This window comes from Lycorma delicatula, chromosome 8 (assembly GCF_047948215.1).
Source record: "Lycorma delicatula isolate Av1 chromosome 8, ASM4794821v1, whole genome shotgun sequence".
NCBI classification, from domain to species: Eukaryota; Metazoa; Arthropoda; class Insecta; order Hemiptera; family Fulgoridae; genus Lycorma; species Lycorma delicatula.
In genome coordinates, this window is record NC_134462.1 from 88416287 (window position 1) to 88441042 (window position 24756).

The window sequence follows — 24756 nt, forward strand, 5'->3', positions numbered from 1 at the left end:
ATATGTAATACAAAATAATTCAGACACAAAGCACTCACAATGACGTGTTTACCGATTCATTACTATCTCACAACTGGCATCATTCTGATGAATGTGTGCTACACTAGATCACGTTTGTACATGGACTATACACATCTGAACCTACACAACAATAGCAACGCTACACTTTGAATTAGCTCATTTGATTCTATCATATTTACAATGCTCTATGAGCTTTTACTTGACAATGGATGAAAAATGTTTTAAAAAAATTTAAATAAAAAACTGTGGGTAATGGAGAAATTCCGAATACATTTTTGAAAACGGATAAAAAACTGCATTAAGTACACCTATTGGTACTCGTGAGACAAAAATGTTGACTAGTGATAATTGAAATTGATTTTCACATTTCTTGAAGTCTAAAAATCTTCATCGAATTCATTTTTTAACAATTTAATTTTGTGGCATATTCTGAAAATTTCAGTTATGGTGATTTTTATAATAATGACTGGCAAGATTGAAATAGAGATAAATTTTCTTTTTGAATTGTTTTTGCCAGAGTAATAATTTCTGTTTGAAAATGTTGATATTGTCAAATAAGGAGTATCCAGATCCTGTTTGCCTTGTAGTTTGAGATTAAGTTGACTAAGGTGATTTGTAATGTAAATAGCAAAAGCCAGATCTTTTATCCATTGATCATCTTTTAATATTTCACATTCATTCTTTTTGGATTCTAAAAAAATTAAAATTTTGTTCAATTGAAAGAATCTCTTTAAAACTGTACAACTGGAAAGCCATCAAATTTCTGTGTGATAGATCGGTGTATTCAGTTCCTATATCTAATAGAAATTTACTAAATTGACAGTGATTAAGTTCACGTGCATGAATATAATTTACAATTTTAGTAACATTTTTTAAAACATGCCCGATATTTAGAACTTTGGAGCATAATGTATGTTCGTTGATGAATAATACAGTGAAAGTGTTGAAGAGAATTATTATCTTGTGCATTTTTCTTTTACTTGTGTAATAACTTCTTCAATAACACGTCATAGCAGAAGCACCATCAGTTGTAAGAGAAACTAGTATTTAACAGTTAGCTGAGCTTTATCTTGTACGTCTGTGCTTTTGTCAGTTACAATGGAATAAGTTTCAAATGTTAGAATTATTGATTTTAGTTGATTACATAAATTTTCGGCTACATCATCAGTTCTGCTGGCAACAGCATTTTTTGTTAAGCTTACATTTTTTAATTTTTCTTGGCATAATACTTCCACTGCCTGAAACATACTTTCACTAATAAATTCCCCTTCAGTGAATGGTTTCGACTTGGTAGCAATTAAATGCGATATCAAATAGCTTGATTTTATAGCAGCTGTATTATCTTTAATAAGTTTGGCAAACATGCTTTGTTGTTTTTGAAGTATCATGCTTAATTCTGACAATTTATCTTCACGAAGCTACATATTTGCCATAATTTCTTTATGAATTGTATCAGTGTTTTTTAATATTATACCTTTTACAAACCGCTATGGAGTTTCTACATATCAAACATAAAATTTTATTTTTTCCTTGAATACAAAAGTACTGTAATTCCCAACTTTCTTGAAAAGTGCAATGCTCGTCTTCAATTGATCATTTTCTGCTCATACTTGTGGAAGGCTTATGCATTGTTTTAATAAATTGTCAGTTAAACATTAAACAAAGAACACAACTTTTTTAAACCAGATGAAAATTGTATGTACAAACTAGACTAGAACGCAGCATGTGTTCACTGACTGCTAACAAATAGCTTCTGATTCTGCTGACATTTCGTGACTCAATGTCATGCACAAAGTATAACTGTGCTTTGTAAGAAAGCATAAACACACAGATGCACTGAAACTCGATTGGGGGTGGCGTAGGCAATGCTAGTATGGTAGGGGGGATAGTGCGATGCGTTCAAGGACTGAGTAAAAGGGGGAATTCAGTTGCCTTCTCGGATTCATGTAGTTTGTTTATCCACCATACATAGTTAGTGATGTTTACAATCAATATTTTGCAACACTATTTTTTTATAAACAGTTTTTTCAAAACTAATTTTGTTTTATTAAGGAATTTTTACTAATAATTTTAATTAATTAATCCAGTATTGTCAAAAGTTAAATAAAGGTATTGTTTATCAATCTTGGCAAGCCGCAGAACAGTTACCAGTGGGCCATGTGTTTGACATGCCTGCTTATAAACAAATGTGTATGTACGGCTACAAAAAAAAATTTCAACAAAGTTTTAATTTTTTGTCAGTCAATCAATGAAAATTAGCAGTGTAGCAATATATAGTTGTAAACATTTCATATAAATTATTGAAATAGTTTTCTAAACACCGAAAAAACTCATACAAGCATTGAGTAATTGGTACATCTATTTTTAAAAAAACTATTGAAAAACTGGTATATAATTCAATTAATTTAATAATGGAAAGTTTTTTTAATGAGATTTTTATTTTTCAAATTTTTACAACATATTCATAATTACAAGTCAAAAAATAAAAATAATTATTACCATAAAACCAAATCGATGATAATGGTAATTCACCACAGAAAATTTGCAATGGTTGAGAAGGCTGCATTGATTCTTAACAAATATATTCCATTATTGACTTGTTACTACAGTGTAGATAACTTTGATTAGTCTTATTATCTATAATTAAAGTTGTTAAAGAAGCTCTACTTAAAAACTTATGAGTATAAATTTATGTTCAATATTATTATGCTATATGCTCAAATAATTACAAGAAATTTCAATAATAAATTGAAGTTTTAATCTTAACTAGATATGCTTCTCTAAAGTTTGGGACTGATTGAATGATTTGTAGTTAAGTTGGAAACTTCCTCTTGCCACACTATTCTAGAAATGGATTTTGGCTCGACTGGATTATCTATAACAGGTTTCATTTTAGCTGGTCATTGCAGAATTGTTGATCTGAATGGGAGGGACCCTTGAAGCACTTTGTTTTTGATAGGATTTTTAATTTCATTTCACTCTCCCTCTGGAGGTAGAAACTCTGCTACTATTCACTCTTTTCCTTGATCCTTTCCACTCTGGTGGTCATTAGATTGGGCTGATGTATAGAGTTCAAACTAGAGTTGAAGATTAGGGTATACAGTCAAAGGTTCCTCAGTAGAGACAAATGAGTGTAGAAAAATTAGTATTTTCAGTGACAATGAAACTAACACATTTTTAACATCATCCCCGGCTACAATTAAGCAATTGTTCCATCTTAAGACTTTCTTATTCTATTTGAAAAGAATTGTTCACCTTAGTATCTCGAGTCATTCTTGACCTGCTGATTGCTGAACTTAGCGCCACTTAAAAACTCTGATGTGGTTAGATTGGGATATGGTAATACTTTTCATCTCAATTTCTGAATAGCTCCTGTGTCTTGGCTCTACAGAATCTGTCATCATGCAGAAACACCTTTTGAGAAAAATCCAGGGCGTTTTCAACTTCTTTGTTGGTTTCAATTTTCAATGTTCCAAAGCACAAATTCACTGACTGAAATGAAGGTTCAGAGTTTTTTCATGGTGGATGAAGTCAGATATTTCCATTCTATACTTAGAATGGAGAAAGTTAGAAAAATCTAACTTACAGTTAGATTTTTCTTTGGGCTCAAGGTATTATATGAGTATTATAACCTACATTATAGAGAAGTTCCAAGTTAACATTATTCACTCAGATCTAATTAATACCTTCCTTCCATTCACATTTTATTTTTATACTACTGATCACATTACTAATAATATCTCATTTATTTATTAACATCCTAATTTGTTTTCTGTAAATAAAAATATATTTTAATATATTGGTCAGCCAGTTGGTGTATGGTTATATTATGGCTTCTAGATCAACTAGTATCAAATTTCATTCTTAGCAAGGTTAAGGCATTTATGTTCTCTTATTAAAAAATAGTGTATCAGGAGATGTTGGCCAAACTTAAAGGGCTGTAATTTGTATATTTGACTGCTGAGGATGGAGTAACACTCTGAAAGCGCTACAGTTAGGTAAGTGTTTTTACTTTTTCATTCTGACTATCTGGTGATTATAACATATAATTGCTTTAAATTATATATATAATGTGAATGTACAAACATTCCAATAACACTATGTTCACACTACCAAAGGAAAATTCTTAATTGAGCACACGAGTAGAATTCACTAAAAATAAATAATTTAGCTCCATGTGGCAGCTTGTTCTGCAATAGATTATAGATCAGTCAGAGAGTCCTAAAAAGGTATTTTTTTAACTTTTCTTTTAATGTCACTACAAAAAGAGAGGACAATGACTTGTACAATGTTATGGACCACTTTTTTGTACTTATTCCTTTACTGCATTAATGAAATATCTTGATAAAATTACATAAAAAATTTAATAAAAAATGCCTAATTAAGTTAAAATTTAGAATTTTTAAAATTAAAAAACGGGTAAATGTTATTAAAATTAAATTATACCGGCGTAGGGATGTGGCGACCCCATCGCCCAGTATTCTTTGAGTACTGCAATCAGCCTCAGATTGTGTATGCCTGGCTTTAAAATCAAGCATTCTAGGTAATAGTGTGAAATCAACAATGTGAAGAATATAGTTAAATCTGTTATCAACCATAAGATACAAAATCGCTTGAAGCACAGTCTGTTCCAAACTGTTAGGTTATTAAAATTGGCTGAAGAGTAGGTTGGAGAAATTTTGTAAATAAAAAAATTGAGAGAGCTAGATAGTAGAATTGATAAAGAAGTTATTAAAAGTGGGTGGAGGCTTCTTGGATACAGGGAAGAATAACATAAAAAAAAATTTTAAAAGAAATAAGGTAATGACTAAAAAATTAGGGTATATAAACACTGTTAGGAGAAAATGGACGAGATCCAAACCAACACTCAAGAAAAATGAATGAAATATGTAAGAAGTCAAAAATTACTTTAGCAAATTCACCCATCCAGCACAAATTCTGCATAAGATGTAATTTGTGTAAAATTTTGTAAAAATAACTTGAGATTATTTTATTATAATTACTTATATTGGCATTTTGGTAGGGTGTACTGATCAAGGATTTCTTACTGTTTTTTGCTTAATTCTACAGCAAGTGTCCAACTAGTTACTTATCATTGATGTAGTATACCTAACTGTTCCTGCATGATTATATCAGTTATAATATTAACTGATTTTATTAAAATATGTTTTATTTTCCACTTTATATCTGCGTTTTAATTATAGCTAATTACGATTTATGACAATCATTAATGGTTCTTTGTATTCTGCTTACAAAAACTAATCAAGCCATACAGTTCATAATTGGTGAGTAATGAATGAGGTTGAAGTAACTATAGCGCATCTTGCAGGCAACCGTTTTTTTCCTCAAAGATTAATCAGAAGTCAATCTAGGAAAAACCCTTCTTATTTTTTTCTGTATTACTATATACTAGAAATATGTTATTGTCTCTATAATTCAAATAATTATCCTGGTTAATGATGCTAATATTTTGGGATTACTAGTCTTTTGCAGACAGACTGTTATTCTACATAACAATCTATGCCCTCAACTCTGCACAGAGACAAAGAGATTTGTGAATATCCTTCTTGTATCTTGGACTTTGTATTTAGTAACAACCATTTCTTCATCAAAGTGAATGTGTGGCTGCCTTTTTAGTATTTTAAAACCAAACAACATTTAAAATATTTGATATAGTTCTTTGATGGTCAGCAAAAAAATACAGACTGTAATAGAAATAAATGTCTGAATACGGAAGATAACAATGCCACTCACCACCATCAGTGGTAGTATATTTAAGTAAGTTATGGACATAATCAAAGTCTTCTTTATTTTTGCTTTTAGCAACCAATCTGAAACTTTTTAAATCTTTTATATTTAAGATTTTGTAACAAAAAAATATCTTCTGAATCTTATAATATAATCTCAGTGATGTATAATTTATATCAAGAATTAATTCATTACTCTTCCACTGAGCCTGCAGAAGAGTAATGAATTAATTCTTGTTATGAATTTTACCTCATCACGTTATGGTATCCAATATATATATGTATAAAATCACATTAGTGATTTAAGTGACTATATGAGATAAAGCCTCTTGTAAAAATAGAATAACCATTCTCAAGAATAAGAAATACCCCACATCTTGCTTACTAAGGAAAATGAAGAATGAAATTGTTTTCCTTGTATTTTTTCCCAAGTTGTGATGCAACAAAAAGATATATTTCATTAACTAATTTCCATAAATTGTATATAAGTTTATCCTAGAACTAGTGTTGCTTTTATTTTTGTGGTTTTAGCATATTTTACGATGATTATTTTAAAATCTTTTAAGTAACATCAATATGTCTCAAGTCATTTTGTTTGGAAATGTGTATAGAAAATTACTGTAATACTGAAAAAAAATTGCCCTTCAGCAAAAATATTAAAAAAATTATTCTGCTTTCATGAATAAAGAAAATAAGACTGCATAGAGTAACATGATGGGCAAAACTTGTGCAGTCAACTGATTTTGAGTAAGTTTGACTTGCAAAATTATAATATGAAAATTTTTGACCCGTAAAAGAACAGAATCTTAGGTTTCAACTGGCATAAAATTGAGACGGTCAAATGTGAATTAGTGACTGAAAAACTGACTGTTGTAAACAACTACTTATGTAACTAATTTTTACAGTAGCAACATTTAAGAAACAAAACCATCAGGAAACCAACAGCTGCCAGTTTCAGGCTTAAAAAGGTATAATATTCTACTAATACTAGATCTAGCCCCAAAAGTTTACCATGTAGGTTGCCTATTCAAAAGTAACAATACAGAAGTATCACCGGTCCCCGAACTAAATTCACTTTGACCAACATAACCTGATTTTTTTCTCAAGTAAATATATACAGGATTTTTTGTTTCTAATTGGATATAATTAATCGTTTTGTTATTAGCAAATATTTTTATCAGTAAAATAAAATTTAAAAAAAAAGTGATATATGTTTATTTTTCTTAAATATTATAAATAAAGTTAACGGAATTGGTAAATGATTTAAAGGAAATTATAATAAGAACTCATATATAACAAATAAAGTTTTTAATGCAACAAAAAACTAACAAACAATTGCCTGGAAATTGATAAAAAAATTAATAGAAAGAAATATTTTTGACAGGAGTTTACAACTACATAGTCTTTATTTTTGTTGTACAAAACAGTAAGTTAGAACTGAACTAAATATAATTGAAATGCATAATTAAAAATAGAATATAATCATGTCATGATACTAATTTCTTATGAAAAGTACACCTTAACATGCCAATTAATTGTCAATAATTAACCAATTGTACTTTCATTTAGAAAAATGATTTAATCGCTTTGTTATGGAGTATTTTCTTTTTTTGTAGTAAAATTATCAATTGAAGCAGATTTGTCTGAGTCATTTGGAGAATTATCTGGAGAATTATCAGCAAATAATCTGACAGGAATAGATTTTTGTATTGATGTGTCTGATGGTGTAGACAGAAATCTGTTGGATGACCCTTGCTTACCAAATAACATTGGAGTCTGAAACTCGTATCCTGTTTCACTGTATTGTGCTAAAAATAAATATTTTGTTAATTTCAAGTAAAAAATATTACACATAAGTCTGAAGAAAAATTAAACCCTTGAGTAAATTTTTTTCATTATAAATCCCTTGAGTCATCAAATGATTGAAGGTCACCTGAAATCATTTTCTTTATGCAAAGATATTTTAGCATTCCAAAATATATTACTTTTTTTATAAATTTCTTAAGTTCATTGCATTAATATTATACAAATCTATTGCATTATCCATTTATAACTATATAACTTGGAGGTAAACAATCACAGGAAGGTTGCTGTGATACTATGGAGGTAACTGTTTCTCATAAGCTATAGCAAGCAATATCAACAAACTGGTTGATTTTCAGTATTGCAGATGTGTCAGTCTCAGTAGTTATAAGAAAAATTACTGAATACTTTCAAGATATCCATTGTATATTTAACTTTTCATATATCTCTAAGAAACGAGATGAAATAATTGTAAGCAGATCCAGGTATTGAAACTGAGTTTTATTTATTTATTCAGCCAGTATTTCAACCAATTTAGAGCTTGTTGCAAACCACAATAAGTTTAAAGGAGAGGTGACTGATGAAGAAGGAGGTGAACTGGCGCGGTTTATACTATATGTATGAACATTGTTCTGAACTGTTATTTACCAAAACAAATCATAATGTTTCAATCCCTAATATCTCATCATCGCTTATGTTGTTACCGCCAATTAATTCACAATTCACTATCATCATTTACATAACAACATTTTAAATGACATTATCAAAGGTTTCCAAGACAAATAAGATGTTTCTATTTTCTTGACATGGTTGCACCTTGATTTCCATTCAGCATTTCTAACTGAATTTGCTCATTTTTCAATTAATGCAAAAGCATCATCTAATTTAAAATTAATATTTCTTTTTTGCGACATACTCTTTTAAAACCGAGCAAATTTTTTCAAGTGGATTTCTGGAAAACAAGTAGGCAATCTCCAAACTGTGATCTATCTTGACTAAAACTGAGTAACTGCATAAGCTATGTAGCTTATGCAGTAAATGAATGTTATTTTGTATAAGCCAATTGACCATGTCTGCTTTTCGCATGTTCGGATTTGGAACATGGTTCTGATGCATATTATTGTAGGAAGCATTATCTGACAATGACTGAGGGAAGATTAGGAATTGTTTTGCCTACTGCTTGTAATTAACAGAATTCATATTGTCATGATAATTTCCTGTTTTGTGTCAGATTTAAATGTAAGAAGCTCGTTCTTGACAAAACATTTTCAGAACCAGCATGAACAATGTATGCATGCTTGCATTTAGCAATCAGAGTAGTAAGGTTACAAGGTTATGGTCAGAGCCCCCATTCCACAATATTGGTTTGGAGTGACTGGCATGAACAGTGTCTGTCCTGAAAGTAAGGAGATAAGTTGTAGTGTTTTGAGCATCAGGAAATTGGTAGCGAGGAAAGTGAGGGAACCTTCAGCTTCACTATGTGACAAGCTCAGTTGGTTTCAATCAGTCGAAGCGAGTGGACAGGCTTGAAAGTGTATCTCTGTTTCATCGCTGCATTATAGAAACAATGGAGTAAACATTGGAACAGTGCTATGCAGTGAAGTTTTGCATTAAATTGAGGAAGTTCCCTACCAAGACATTTGACTTGATCAAGACAGCATACTACAATGTAGAGATTACGAGTGTCCAGATGGCACAAATCCTTTACAGATGGCCAAGAAGAAATCCACGACAAGCAACAGTCCATGCTTTATTGAACACTGATCAACATTTAAGTGTGTATGATTGCAGAGAGATCGTGATATACATCATGGGTTCTGCCCAAGGTTCTTATTTTGAATAATACTAGGTGTATTGAAATATTTTGTCAAATAAAGTGTGTTTTCTAAACTCAGTCTCCTTACTCTCAGGACAAACCCTGTATATAGGATTTGTTCATGTAAATTATAGGTCCTTTTTGGTTATAGTACTCTTCAATAATGTAGCCTCAGTTCCTGATTTTATAATTTTTCTGTTATCTACAGTTTTTCCATTTTAACCCATCTTTGATAATGCATCATAAAGACTAAGACTTCCTTCAAAATTGATTTTCTCTTTTACGACCGATAATAGCAATCCAAGAATAACGCGTTCACCTTAATCAATTATAAATCATTTCACGAATGACACTTTTATTAAAGTTATCCACGGATGTTTTAGTTTTTTTAGTGTTATGATTTTTTTCAGGAGTGCTAATGCCTTTATCAGGTTTAATTTTTGCTTCATTTAATTTTTTTTTAACAATTCTGAGTGAAATTTCGATAGCTTGGGCAACATGTTTCTGAAATTGTTTAAGAATGTTCAGTCCACCTCATGCCACCTTTAACATATAGTTAAAAACATTAAACATGACTTCTCTTGTCTAACTAAGGATAAGTTTGCACTCTCCTAATTCTTTTCTTGTATAGGCCACTATTTCCACCTTTCATGATGATAAAGTTGAATTATAATACCATCCTATGTTAAACTTATTGTAATCTAAATAATCCGTTAACAGCAGAAAATGTAAAATTAAAAAATTGTAATGTTGCTGATAATTTTCATAACCAAAAGCTTCATGATGTTCTTACAAACCAATATAATGTATTTACACACACACAGCGAAGAAGCAGCTGAATGATGCATACTCATACCATCAAAAATGTGTTGCGCCTCTAAGGAAACCCTTCAAGGGCCAATTTATTGTGATTTGCAACAAGCTTTATAACTTTTTGTTTATAAACATCAACTACTGAGATGTTACTAAGTGTAGATGTCTGATGCAATACAGTTTGTATACCTTGAGCTCTCTATTTCATTTACATGTTAGCACCATTTATTATATTAATTATACATATTTTCTTTCAATTCAGCTGAAAGAATTTCCTAATTCTGAGAAAGCTGCTACAAACATCTTTCAACCAGAATAATAATGGTTACTGGAAATTTTTTTTATGAATTTGGAATAAAATATTAACATATACATACATATACAAAAGTTCATCACTATGTAACCATTCAGTGTAAAATAACCCAACTTTTTTAATGGACCATTAATTCTGAATAGAAAAGTGGAACGAAACCACATCACAAAAACTGCAGTAATTTTATAGTATCTTGAGAGTAAATATTGGTTTATTCTGAAGCAAGTGTGATAGTTCATCAGTAGTTTAAAATATGTATAAGAATGTCACTGAAATGAAAGAAATCTTGAGGTGAAGTAGTCTAAATTAAATTTCTGATAAAAGATAAAAAGCCTTCTTTCATATGATAAGCATCCTTTTCCATGTGCCACAGCTAGAGTACAAACAACTGTATTTACAAAATACAGCTCTAGACATTTCTATTAAAATATATTTAGAAGTGGAAAAATTATGCTGTTTATTCTGAGAAACTTAAAAGCATAAGGAAACAAGAGCAGAAAATAAACATGGCTAAATGATTAATAATTAAGTTTCATGTTTTGTGGAGGGTATCAGAGTTCTTTACGTACCATTTTGTAAATTTTTCTTGAAGCTATATTTGTGCAAAATTGTTGATTTATCTTGGGCATTTATTTAACTGAACTACTAACATATATGTTGGCAGGTGTAACATTAGAAGGTTAAAAGAGAAGAATTTACAATCGGCACAAATCTTGACCTTACTTTCTTGTAAAACCCCAATTTCTGGGTCAGCATTTAGTGTATAATGTTTAGCAAACTCTAATGTTTAAATTATTACTTCAATAATACTACTGCCAGAGAATCTTTATAAGTATGAATAATTGATAATATTAGTGCAACAGACTATCTGGTAAGAAGTACTACTATTATAATAAATTTATTTACAGATTAACTTACAATGTAAATTGTGCTGTTTATAATAAGCAGCTGCTTTTAATTCTTCCAACTGAAATTCTCTTCCTCCAACATATATTTTGTGCTTTGGATACATAACTTTAACATTAGGATCAGAAGGTTCAAATATCGCCACAGGACAGTTAAAAGTATCAGCCTTTATTGTTTTAAGTGCCCTTGGCACAATTGGTGTTTGATGCGGTAAACCACCACCATCTTCATCTTCATGAACTGTAAACAATTTTTTACACATTATTTACTGTCTTAATGAGTACAGCTTCTTAATTAGTTTGTATATACAAACGCACTTCTTTTTTTAAGAAAACTTGATTTCCTATTTATCTACTGTAATGAGTTGTAACTTGATGTAGACTTTTAAAATTAGCCTCTTAGCGAAAAATGAGTGTTCTTTAGTGTATTCATAGAAATTTATGTTTGTTTATTTTGAAACGCAGGGCTATCCTGTTCTACTTATACTACTTTTACTTGTATTACTTACTTTATATGAGATTGGTGAATTTTATAAGTATCTTTTCTGATATTTATGTCAGGAAAATATTGTTTTGCATATTATTATTGTTATGAGACTATCACATTTATCATGCATAAAATAAAATTATAGAGTACTGAATGTCTTAACCTCCTCCACAATGTATAGAGGTATAAATTTTGAATTAAGAAAAAATTGAAATATATAAATACAATACGTTACATTTTGGAAGAATAATGATGAAGGAACATAGAAAATAGAGGACCCACTATTGAGCCGGTATTGAAAGCAGTCTAGATAGTAAATATAGGCACAAGTGTACCTAACAATTAACATATGGTGATCTGAACAAATTATTGGAATAATTTAGATTTCTAATTTACTTAACTTAATACATATATTTTTTCTCAGATGTGAATTTTTTTCTATTTTAATACCTTGGAAACCAGGAGTTGAAGATGCAGCATGAATATTAACAACAGAAGAGGTACTGTAATGACTAGATGATAATGATGAACTGCTAGCTGATTTTTTGTTTTTCCATGGTCCAGCTTTTAAACTGTTTTCCTTATTTGACACAACAGCTTTTGGGAAATGATCCATTTGTGATTTAACACTGCCACTTGCAATAGCAGGATCATTATTTTCCTGTTCACCAAATTAATTAATTCAATAAAATTAAAAAACACATCACAATTTATTTAAAATATATATATCTGGAACAAAATACCTTATCACTCACTATATGATTTTTGTGTTTAACTTTTTTTAATTATAAAAAAAAACTAATGTATGCAGTATCAGTTGTCATCCTTAAAAGCTACTGTCCTGCTACTCAAATGTTATTGCAAGCTGTAGAGCAAGATTACGTGCTGTATTGTCACTAGCATCCAAGCTTCAAATTAAAGTCCAATATAAGCATTCAGGACGCTTGACTGAGGTAAATGAAAATTCAAACCTCCACAAATTCAGGAAATGTAACCAAAATGAAGACTTGATTTGGTCTGGAGCAGGTCAACATGTTTAAGGTATAGCCAATGGCCAGCTTCAGTCAACTCACTATATGTAGTAAAGCCACTTCACTGGAAGAAACCGAGCACAGATACCCTACCAGACTGAAACTGTCCGCTACATTGTGGGAGTCCAAAAACCACAAAATCTTACTGGATCACAAGATGCCTTAAAGCAGACTTCACTCTTGATGTTCTATTGATAACAGTAAACAATTAGATGTTATCTCTATATTACTGGTAGCTAATGCCTACTAGGGATACCAGGCACTCGGGTCAAGCTTTACATGTGAATTTACAGCTGAGCTGCATGTTCCTTGAACTTAGTTCCTTTAGAAGATTGACCTCCAGTTGGGCTTGACACTAATCACTGTAAACAGGTATTAGAAGAATGTGAGTGGTATTGTATATGGAATGTGGTATATGGAACACATTTATATTGGATAAATGAATACATAGTTAATGGATAATTATCAACTTGAGCATTTAGAAATTTCACTGGTATAGAACCTAGGGCAACAAAATATAAAATTCCACCTGCTTCTTCTGTGCACAATGCATATTTATGTGTGTACGTATGGTATTACACTTATGAAAAAATGATAATATTTTATAACACCTTTGATGGAAAACTGGGCAACAAAATTCAATCAGGAAAATAACCAAGCGCAATTAAGGAATAGTCTCTAAAAAAAATTATTATATATTACTATATTATGTTTATGAACAAGAAGATAGGGAGGAGAGTGGAGTATTTCAAGACGCATAGCGATAGAATCATTGTAATAAGGATAAAATCAAAACCTAAACCGATAACGATTGTTAACGTCTATATGCCTACAAGCGCCCATGATGATGATGAGGTAGAGTGTGTATACGAAGAGATTGATGAAGCAATTAAACACATAAAAGGAGATGAAAATTTAATAATAGTTGGAGATTGGAGTGCAAGCATTGGAAAAGGCAAGGAAGGAAATATAGTGGGTGAATACGGGCTGGGCAAAAGGAATGAAAGAGGGGACCGACTTATAGAGTTTTGCACAAAGTATAATTTAGTAATTGCCAACACCCAATTTAAAAATCATAATAGAAGAATATACACTTGGAAAAAGCCAGGCGATACTGCAAGGTATCAGCTAGATTATATAATGGTTAAGCAAAGATTTAGAAATCAACTCGTTGACTGCAAAACTACCCTGGAGCAGACATTGATAGCAACCATAATTTGGTGATAATGAAATGTAGATTGGGGTTTAAAAACCTGAAGAAAAGGTGTCAGATGAATCGGTGGAATTTAGAGAAGCTTGAGGAAGAGGAGGTAAAGAAGATTTTTGAGGAGGACATCGCAAGAGGTCTGAGTAAAAAAGACAAGGTAGAAAATGTAGAAGAAGAATGGGAGAATGTTAAAAAGGAAATTCTTAAATCAGCAGAAGCAAACTTCTTATATAAAGAGAACTGGTAGAAAACCTCGGGTTTCAGACAATATATTGAAGCTGATGGATGAACGTAGAAAATATAAGAATGATAGTGATGAAGAAAGTAAAAGGAACTATTGGCAATTAAGAAATGCTATAAACAGGAAGTGCAAACTGGCGAAAGAAGAGTGGATTTAAAGAAAAGTGTTCAGAAGTGGAAAGAGAAATGAACATTGGTAAAATAAGACGGAGCATACAGGAAAGTTAAGGAAAATTTTGGGGTACATAAATTAAAATCTAATAATGTGTTAAACAAAGATGGTACACCAATATATAATACGAAAGGTAAAGTCGATAGATGGGTGGAATATATTGAAGAGTTATACGGAGGAAATGAATTAGAAAATGGTGTTATAGAGGAAGAAGAGGAAGTTGAGGAGGATGAAATGGGAGAAACAATATTGAGATCTGAATTTAAGAGAGCATTTAAAGATTTAAATGGCAGAAAGGCTCCTGGAATAGACGGAATACCTGTAGAATTACTGCGCAGTGCAGGTGAGGAAGCGATTGATAGATTATACAAACTGGTGTGTAATATTTATGAAAAAGGGGAATTTCCGTCAGACTTAAAAAAAAGTGTTATAGTAATGATACCAAAGAAAGCAGGGGCCGATAAATGTGAAGAATACAGAACAATTAGTTTAACTAGTCATGCATCAAAAATCTTAACTAGAATTCTATACAGAAGAATTGAGAGGAGAGTGGAGGAAGTGTTAGGAGCAGACCAATTTGGTTTCAGGAAAAGTATAGGGGCAAGGGAAGCAATTTTAGGCCTCAGATTAATAGTAGAAGGAAAATTAAAGAAAAACAAACCAACATACTTGGCGTTTATAGACCTAGAAAAGGCATTCGATAACATAGACTGGAATAAAATGTTCAGCATTTAAAAAAAATTAGGGTTCAAATACAGAGATAGAAGAACAATTCAGAGGAACAAGGATGTTCCCTATCTCCGTTACTTTTTAATCTTTACATGGAACTAGCAGTTAATGATGTTAAAGAACAATTTAGATTCGGAGTAACAGTACAAGGTGAAAAGATAAAGATGCTACGATTTGCTGATGATATAGTAATTCTAGCCAAAAGTAAAAAGGATTTAGAAGAAACAATGAACGGCATAGATGAAGTCCTATGCAACAACTATCGCATGAAAATAAACAAGAACAAAACAAAAGTAATGAAATGTAGTAGAAATAACAAAGATGGTCCACTGAATGTGAAAATAGGAGGAGAAAACATTATGGAGGTAGATGAATTTTGTTATTTGGGAAGTAGAATTACTAAAGATGGACGAAGCAGGAGCGATATAAAATGCCGAATAGCACAAGCTAAACGAGCCTTCAGTAAGAAATATAATTTGTTTACATCAAAAATTAATTTAAATGTCAGGAAAAGATTTTTGAAAGTGTATGTTTGGAGTGTCGCTTTATATGGAAGTGAAACTTGGACAATCGGAGTATCTGAGAAGAAAAGATTAGAAGCTTTTGAAATGCGGTGCTATAGGAGAATATTAAAATCAGATGGGTGGATAAAGTGACAAATGAAGAGGTATTGCGGCAAATAGATGAAGAAAGAAGCATTTGGAAAAATATAGTTAAAAGAAGAGACAGACTTATAGGCCACATACTAAGGCATCCTGGAATAGTCGCTTTAATATTGGAAGGACAGGTAGAAGGGACAAATTGTATAGGCAGGCCACGTTTGGAATATGTAAAACAAATTATTAGGGATGTAGGATGTAGAGGGTATACTGAAATGAAACGACTAGCACTAGATAGGGAATCTTGGAGAGCTGCATCAAACCAGTCAAATGACTGAAGACAAAAAAAAAATATATGTTTGGTCTTGGCATGGTAAAAAATCATAAGCTTAGGTTATCAAGGGTTGCCTGTGCCTGAAAAGGCAATGTAGATTTTACAGAATGGGAGCAGCTTATTACTACTTATCAATTCAATATTGATCAGTACAAATATATGTTGCAATAGATTACTTTTTCTTCAACTGACTGAACCTTTTCAATTAGTCAAAACTATTCAACTAAAAAACCACTGAAAAAATTTGTAATTACTTCAATCATTATTACTAATACACAATTTTCTTTTACTGTTTTACAAAACAGACCTATAAACAAACCTGGTATATGCTTATCATACTTCTTTGATTATTACCAAAAACTGATGGCAGAGCTCGTAAAACACCAGGGTTACCTTTAGGCATACGAATTCCTGCTACTGAACTTTTATGTAGTTTAGATAAAGCTTGACGAGATGGAGCAATAACAGTTTTTTCAGGAGAATCTGGTTTATTATAATCACTGGTAAGCATATGACGGCCAACACTTAACTGAAATTGTTCATGTTTTAATTTTAATTCCTCAGTAGGTTCAGCATGACTCATTATTCCCAATTCATAGACCTGATTTGCCCGTTTCCAGTCTTGAATCTTATCTAATTCTTCAGCCCAAGCTTCATAGAAAATTGCACACATTGTTCCTAAACCTTGATTATATGCTAACTGATATAATTCTACTGGATTTATCTGAGAATTTATCTGAAACAAAAAATTATAATTTAATTATCTATTATAACAGTAGTTACAACAGGCAGATGCCCAATAATATCACTATAATTAATTGATGGTAATGAAATTTATAGCAAAAAAAAATTAATAAATTTGTAAGTCATCTACAAAGATATTTCTAAAAGAATTTAAAATATATTAAAAAAATAAATAGTATTTATTGTAAAACCAATCAGTTGAATTATAAAACTAGTTAAATAATTAATAATAATATACTTATTTTACTTAAATTAATCTTCTTAAGATTCTTATTATTCCTTTGTACTGTTAAATTATATTTAAATTCTATTAAATAAACCACCTAGTACAGATAAGACATATCTTACCTTAATTTTTCAAGAAAGTATTTTCACAGGTTCCCACATCCTAAGTCATGATTAAAAACATTCCATTATTCTATAATAAAAATTTTAAAATAAGAATATTAAAATGATGAAAATTACTTATTTTATTGTATGACTGCTGCTATCTGTTACAGTTTTTATAAGACTGTTTCCCTCTAACACTGTTTGATGATTTATAAAATAGAAATTTTTTTTGTATTTATAAAGGTGATACCAAATTGTATGGCAATCTCTCATGAGTTGATTCTATAACCAAAAATAATAAAAACGTTATTACCATGTTTCAGCTCATGAAACACTTACCCCTCTGTGAAATTAAACCATACTAAAATTCCTGGAGTGAAATCGAGGGGTAAATTTGGAGTTTCCTTATGGTTTTTTATCTAAGAAATTGAATAAAAGTGGTTCCAGACCTATATCTTACATAGTTTTTAAGAAAAATGAGGTAAAATATGATAAAAGTTTGCCAGAAAACACACTTTTTTAGGTTTGAAATAAAATAACTTTGTTAATTTACCAATGAAAAAATAAAAAATTCTAGTTAATTTTGTAGAGAATTTAATTGTGAGAAAACTGATGTAAAAAATGTCTATTGAAAAACACAAATTTGAGACATCATATAATAGAAGATGATGCTTATTAGATATGCCTGGCTAGCATGGAATCACCCAACTTAACTATGCACTGAACAGAATGACAGCCACAATGAGCAACTGCTTTGAAGAAATGTTTGCAGCTTTATCAAGTAACCATTTTATTTAATAATTTTTAGTAAAAACCAAAAATATGTGATTTTTATTTTTTTAAATCTATTCTTTATTCATGTCTTCTGTTATTGATAAGTTATGTTCTATTATATTTAATGTTGTCATCTTTATTAATTTATAATACTTCTAAATTTGTGTTAACACCAAAAATAAAATGTTTATTAGATGGTCTGCCATATTAGATAAACCTAATTTATTTATTTTTTTTTTTTTTAATTTAAATGTTAATTTTTTTAATGTTCAAAAAATCTAATTTTAAAGGATCTACTTATTTTCCTACATAAATACAGTCACAATCATTGCATTTAATTTTACAAATTCCAAATAGAATGTTTATTTTATTATTATAATGTTTGTTTTTAAATATTTCATTATGTGGTTATTAGGTTTGTATGCTGGTTTAAATAATTCTTTATTGTAAGTTATTGTGTTTAGGTAGTTGTTTATTTATAAATATTACTAATTAAAGTAGTTTATGAGCATGAGTTCCATGTATTAATTTACTCTCAAAATCCTGTAAATATATTTCTAACATAATTGCTAATAGTGGAAATACCATAGGTAAGGTATTTTTTTATATATATTTGTTATTAATTAAATTCAAAATAGTTTTATTGAAATATATTTCTTTAATTGTGATGATGCTGTTAATAAATTTTGGATCTTCTGGTTATTTTTTATTATTTATATGGTATGGTCTATAGGTGTGCTAGGATACATGTTACTGCACCATAACTCACCATTCTAGTGAATTATGTCTTAAATTAAATACCTTAATAAAGACAAAATTAATATTTTTTACCTACTGCAAAAGATACTGCCTCGTAATATAACAGATTTGGCTTGAATATTATACTCAAAGAATGTAATTTTGTTACAGTTACAGGAAAAAAAAATTATAATTTTGCTAAACATTAATGATTTTTTTTCTTTATTATACTTGAGAGATTTATTTAATTACATCAGGTTAAAAGTGATCTGTTTCATTTTTTATACTATACCAGTTGATGAACTCCAAGCAAAGTGGACCGTCTCCTGGGTATAGAAGTTGAACTAGCTGTTTATGATAAGGATAAAACTTGTTTTGTGTGTCCTCCAAACCACTGAATGTGAAACTCAGATTCGCTAAGAAAGATGTCATATACTGATGCCTGGACTACACTGAACTGCATCGATAATAATTTCATCAATAACAGCATCGTGTTGGATAAATCGTTCAAAGCTGGTACAAATATTAGGTAATGAACCTGTTTCCCAAAGACTGTGAAAAGTCAGACTAAATGTTTTGCGATCTGGAATCCTGCAGTTTGGAAAACATACTGCATCAGCTGTAGCATTACCATTACACATGCCCAAAATGAATACCATATCAGTGTATTCCTCTGTTGTAAATAAGTATGGCATTACTTCAATCGCAAACCGATCATGTTCAAACTAAAATATACAGAAAACCTTCACTAACGACAGCACAGTTCAGAGTACCTGATATAGTTAATTTACCTTACAGAATGATTTAAACACTAATACAACCAAGGATTAATGAGAATATCATAATGCACAGTACTGCGCATTGTTGATCAGCTGTTGTTATTTTATTGCCAACTTTGAAATAATTTTTCAAATAATTTATTGTACTTATGTCATTAATAAAACATTATTATCTAAGTAATTTTTATTTTACAAATGTGAAATTTCCAGTTTTTTTTTAATTTTTTAACAATAAATTTTGTTTTTACAAATTTTTCACATCACCAAAAAAGAATTTGGTTTTTGTTTACATTAAGTACTTTCAGACTAATTAATAATTTACTGCTTCTAAATAAAATTCAGATTTTTTAAACTTTTTTTTGTTTTAATTAGCTTATCTCACACCATTTTGTTCAGAATTACATTCTCTACAAGTTTTGTTTAAAAGTTTTATTTGTTTATTACCCATTTAACAAAGTTATTGTACATCAAACATAAAAAACAAGGTTTTTACCCCAATTTATTGAATTTTACCCCAGAATTCTCAAAAACTACTGCAGATACAGTTATGGGATCTAATTTTCAGGCAAACAAAGCATTTTAGAACATATGTTTATATGAACTTTTTCTATTATTTTCATATGTAGAATAGGTAATGAAAGTCCAGGAGAACTTTATGATACACCTGTATACAGTAGTTTTATTATATAAATTACATTAAAATGTTTTTAATGTAAGTCTATACAAAGAGCAATGTGTTGATAGAAGAGAAATATTAATTATTTTGTTAAAAATAATTAAATGTATTAAATAACTAAAACTATGTCTAAGATTAAATAATAACTAAAAATGTTCATACGTAGAATACATACATATTTTATAAGAAGTTCAATGAACCTTGGATCTTGCTTATATTTATCAGTATCTTTAAATATGTTAATTGTATCTTCCAGCAGATCAATTAATTTACTTTCTGGTCCTAAAGATGGGTAACTTTGTTCAATCCATTGTACAAACTCATATCTTGGTTCTAAAGGGTCGTCTCCATCATAAACACGAATGACCATTTCATATTGCCTAAAAAATTCATTTAGTTACATAAAACACACAGAAAATTATAAAAAATTACCAAATGTAAGGCTGATAATCTAATTTCTATCTGTGCATCTTAAGATGTTATATAATGTAGAACACAGAATACAACCGATCAAGTATACAAAGCCAACTAATTCGTTAAATATGTACTTTTTATTTAATATTAGAATAATTTTTTTATCAGTTTAAAATTTGAATAATAAAACTTTAAGACATCAGATTATGCTTTTAAAGAACATACTTTTTTAACAGATATTTTATGCAGCTTTATTGAATCACAACTAAAGGCAGTTGCATCCATTGTGCATGGAATGTACCTTTTACGTTATATCCCTGGACTGCTGTGTAAGGATGTATTATTAGAACTTAATAAATTCTATGTAGAAGGTGAAATTAAGCAATATATAAAATGGTCTACCCTGGCTTCCAACACTCACCTGCTACATGAATAAGCAAGTATTAACCAGCACAAGGTAATGATTCTGTGCATGTTCAGATGAAATGGGTTCAATTTTGTGTTATTATCAGAGCCTGTGGTAAGCTAATATATTTTAATGTAACATCTAAAAAGAAATACCTCTTTTTGGTAATTAATTAATTTATTTTCGCCAAAATTGATTTTTTTAAATCCTTTACTGCAACATGAAATAAATTTGAACTAGTTTGAGCTATTCCATAGATGGGAATAATAAAACCAAACAACAACTGAATAACATCAATATTCTACTAAACATTCAAAGAATTAAGAATAAAAAATACATACTGCCGTTGTTGATCAAGTTCAATCTGTGCTTCATTATTAATTGTAGCTTTTAAAACTGTACCTAGATGATCTGCCCTTCTGCCTTTTCTCAGAGGTTGTACATTTTCTTTTGTTTGATCAAGTATATCTGATGTTTCCATCTTTTTATGTAAACCTGAAATGGATGTTTCAGAAATAAATCTCTTTTTTTTAAATTATGCACCACACTACAATAAATGCCAACATTCCAATAGAGATAATCATATTTAAAAGTGTATCTGATTGTTTTTCATATTACAAATGTAAATTTTTTCCATCTATTGCCATACTTTACTAACAGGGCTGATCTTATATGGATAATCATCTTATATTGAAGACTAATATATCTGGATTTGCCCTCATATCATTGAAAATTAAAAGGAAGCTATAATGCACTTATACTATTGCACTTTACACTGCAAACAAATGTAAAAATATAATTTCTGCTTTAACTGAAAGGATTAATCAGTTCATAAATAGCATTGTTGTTAACCCAAATCTTTGCTTTTACAGTTCTAATTACAGAAAAATTATCATAAAACCAGATTATAATTGTCAACAAAAAAATTAATAATTTTTTTCATGAAATGTACGATCATGGGAAACAAAAATTATCATAAAACAAGAAAAATTGTATACTGATCTTTCCTTCGAAATGAGAAAATCATTGTATAGTTTTATATCTTGTTTCTGGGAAAACGTTTTCATTCAATTCTTGGGAAAAACAATTAAGTTTCTTCACATATAAAAAAAATCAAAATAACAAATATATAAATTGAAACCTGAATAACAATTGTAAAGATGTACTGTTAAATGAAGAATAAGTTTGTAATTTTTTACAAAGATACAGCTAACATCACTGAAACGTCATCTAAAATACATTTTTTAATATAAATTAAAACACATTTTTCAACACTGATAACTTTTAAGATGTATATGGTACCGGTAAAAACGTAAATACAAAAAAGTAACTTAAACTTTAAGCCGACATAATGCACGCTCCCCGAGCACAAGTATAGTACGCAAAACCGTTACAAGTTTACATGAAAGAAAATGAATTGCGGCAGTCTACAAAGAAACTACAACTTTTTGAAACAAAGCAAAGAAAATAATAATTACAATTATCTACTTTTACGATTTATTATAAAATTGACATTTTTTTCTACGCTACCTTCTTTTACTTTAATACAAAGTATTACGCTTTTAACTAGGCTAAATGGGAATCGGTTGTAGTTCAAGATTAGTTGGTATTACTGTACTGTTTTCTATGTAATCATCTAGAAGCAGCTCATCACGAGGGAGAGATACCAATACCCGCGAACCAATTGTATAAGCTCTACGAACAGACAATTGCATGTGTAATGTATTATTTACAAACTTCCTTTTATTCGCTACATTGATACTGTTCCAAAGTAAGTTTTTTCATATTTAAAGTTCATCACTACTTTATTTCGAATGTTTAATTCTTGTTGATGTGCGTATCATAAGTATGACCGAAGTATGACATGTTCGATATACTTGTGTACTACCAAATTATTCTACTATTAGTACACTTTATTAGTTGATGTTATAGTATTTCATGTTTGTAGTTCCCTTAAAACACTTATTTATATTGAAATAGTCTAGATATAAATATATAATGAAGGGACTATTGGTTTTCCGATTAAATGCATTCCAAAATGCCACTGTTTACTTTTGTGTGCGTGTGTTTTAAGCTGTGCTTTTAAAAATTAATTTACATAAAAATTCATGAAGATATTCAGTTTGAAAGCAAAAAAATTGCAAGTATGTTTGAAAAATTCCCTAGGCTCTCCTAATTAACCGATTTAAAAGTTTCAAGTAGCTAGAGACTTTATTTCAGGCTCTTCACAATTGGAAATTTTTTTTTAAAATCTGGATTACAAAATTATTGTGTAAAAACTATACCGATTTTGTTGAAATTTGGCGGTTGCATTATATTAAAAAGTTCTTTGAGGCAAAATCTGAAGTTCCTTTGTGTAATATAAGTACTCGAAAATGTTTGCATCAATATTAACGTATTGGACCGAATATCATCGGTCGCAAATTGAAATTTGCGACCGATGATATTCTGTGTTAAATAATAAAACTTACTTTCTACATCTCTGTCTCTACTAGTCATGCTGCGAAATTGTCTAAAAACAGTATTATAAAAAAACATACAAATACTATAAAAAGTATTGAAAAAACGTAATACATAAGTAAATAATATATATAATAAATACTATTCATTTTTTTAGTAGTATGATTATAATAACTGCATGTTTTCCTTTATCATATCATGTTACCTTTTATCTCGATAGTACGGATATTTCTAGTTATGTTTAGTATTTTACATTAAATACTTGTATTCCTTTTAAATATTTTGTTTATTTTCACATTCGCGATAAAAACGTACGATGTCAATTGTCACAACGAAACATATGGTTTTTACTTTTCTCACTAGTCAGCGCTAGTTATCTTTGTTTCCTGTTTAGCCTCCGGGAATCACAATCAGGTATTCAGAGGATGATATGTAGAGATAGAGTATAAGTGAAGTGCATTCTTGTACAATTCTCAATTGGTCGAATTCTCAATTCGACCATCTCTGAGATGTGTGGTTAATTGTAGGCCCAACCACCAAATAACACCCGTATCCACCATGTAGTATTCAAATCCGTATAAAAGTAACTGCCTTTACTAGGATTTGAACGTTGGAACTGTCGACTTTGAAATCATCTGATTTGCGAAGACGCGTTCACCACTAGACCAACCCGATGGCTTCGCGCTAGTTATCTATAAGCATATTGATTAACTCAAAGCACCCAGCTTTGCCTTGGATTGGTCGACATGAAATGTGCGTTAATTGGTTGATAATATTTAAAATATGTGTATTCGGATTAAAATAAAAGAGAATGAAACCATTTTAATCTTGCAAAATCAGTCAGCGATATGGGCCTTGTACGCTTGCACCAATCGCGACACCCTCGGGGCGGCCCTGGTTATAGATATCAAATGTACTGCTAATAATTTTGTAAAGTGATCTTTACAAAAATGTATTTTCTGAAAGGTGAAAAAATTTTGATTGTAGGGAATGAAAATGATTTTATGAAGTAATAAATAGAGATAGATGAAGTCTTTATGTCTGTAAAATAATGCAAATAGTGTTTTTATATACACTTTTACACTAGCGTCTTGTAAGCTACACTTTTGGTTCCTCCATTATCACAACAAATAAAAAGAGCTCATTACAATTGCTTACTTGAGAACATGCCACATACAATTGTCCATGAGAAAAGCAAACAGATCATAAATCTAAACC

The 24756-nt window shown here is 30.0% G+C and overlaps 2 protein-coding genes across 2 annotated transcripts; both read right to left on the reverse strand.

Moving 5' to 3' along the window:
• Positions 1–1061: 1061 nt before the first annotated feature.
• Positions 1062–1409, reverse strand: LOC142329491 (uncharacterized). Its single transcript, XM_075374163.1, has one exon. It carries the CDS (start codon positions 1407–1409, stop codon positions 1062–1064), a length of 348 nt encoding a protein of 115 aa, XP_075230278.1.
• Positions 1410–7061: 5652 nt separating this feature from the next.
• Positions 7062–22489, reverse strand: LOC142329284 (mitotic checkpoint serine/threonine-protein kinase BUB1 beta-like). The gene is made up of 7 exons (XM_075373727.1): positions 22220–22489; positions 21420–21573; positions 20434–20638; positions 16537–16953; positions 12356–12566; positions 11432–11659; positions 7062–7576 (listed from the first exon to the last, which is right to left on the reverse strand). Exons 2-7 carry the CDS (start codon positions 21557–21559, stop codon positions 7359–7361), a joined length of 1419 nt encoding a protein of 472 aa, XP_075229842.1. The 5' UTR covers positions 21560–21573; positions 22220–22489; the 3' UTR covers positions 7062–7358.
• Between the last annotated feature and the right edge of the window lie 2267 nt (positions 22490–24756).

Excerpts from the sequence above, each read along its gene's own strand:
- LOC142329491 (XM_075374163.1), bottom strand. The coding sequence starts at position 1,409 with ATGATACTTCAAAAACAACAAAGCATGTTTGCCAAACTTATTAAAGAT.
- LOC142329284 (XM_075373727.1), bottom strand. The coding sequence starts at position 21,559 with ATGGAAACATCAGATATACTTGATCAAACAAAAGAAAATGTACAACCT. Across the intron at positions 16,954-20,433 it reads TTGAACTTCTTATAAAATAT|ATAAATTCTCAGATAAATCC; the intron begins GTATGTATTCTA and ends TTTTTGTTTCAG. Across the intron at positions 7,577-11,431 it reads TAAACAGCACAATTTACATT|CACAATACAGTGAAACAGGA; the intron begins GTAAGTTAATCT and ends ATTTATTTTTAG.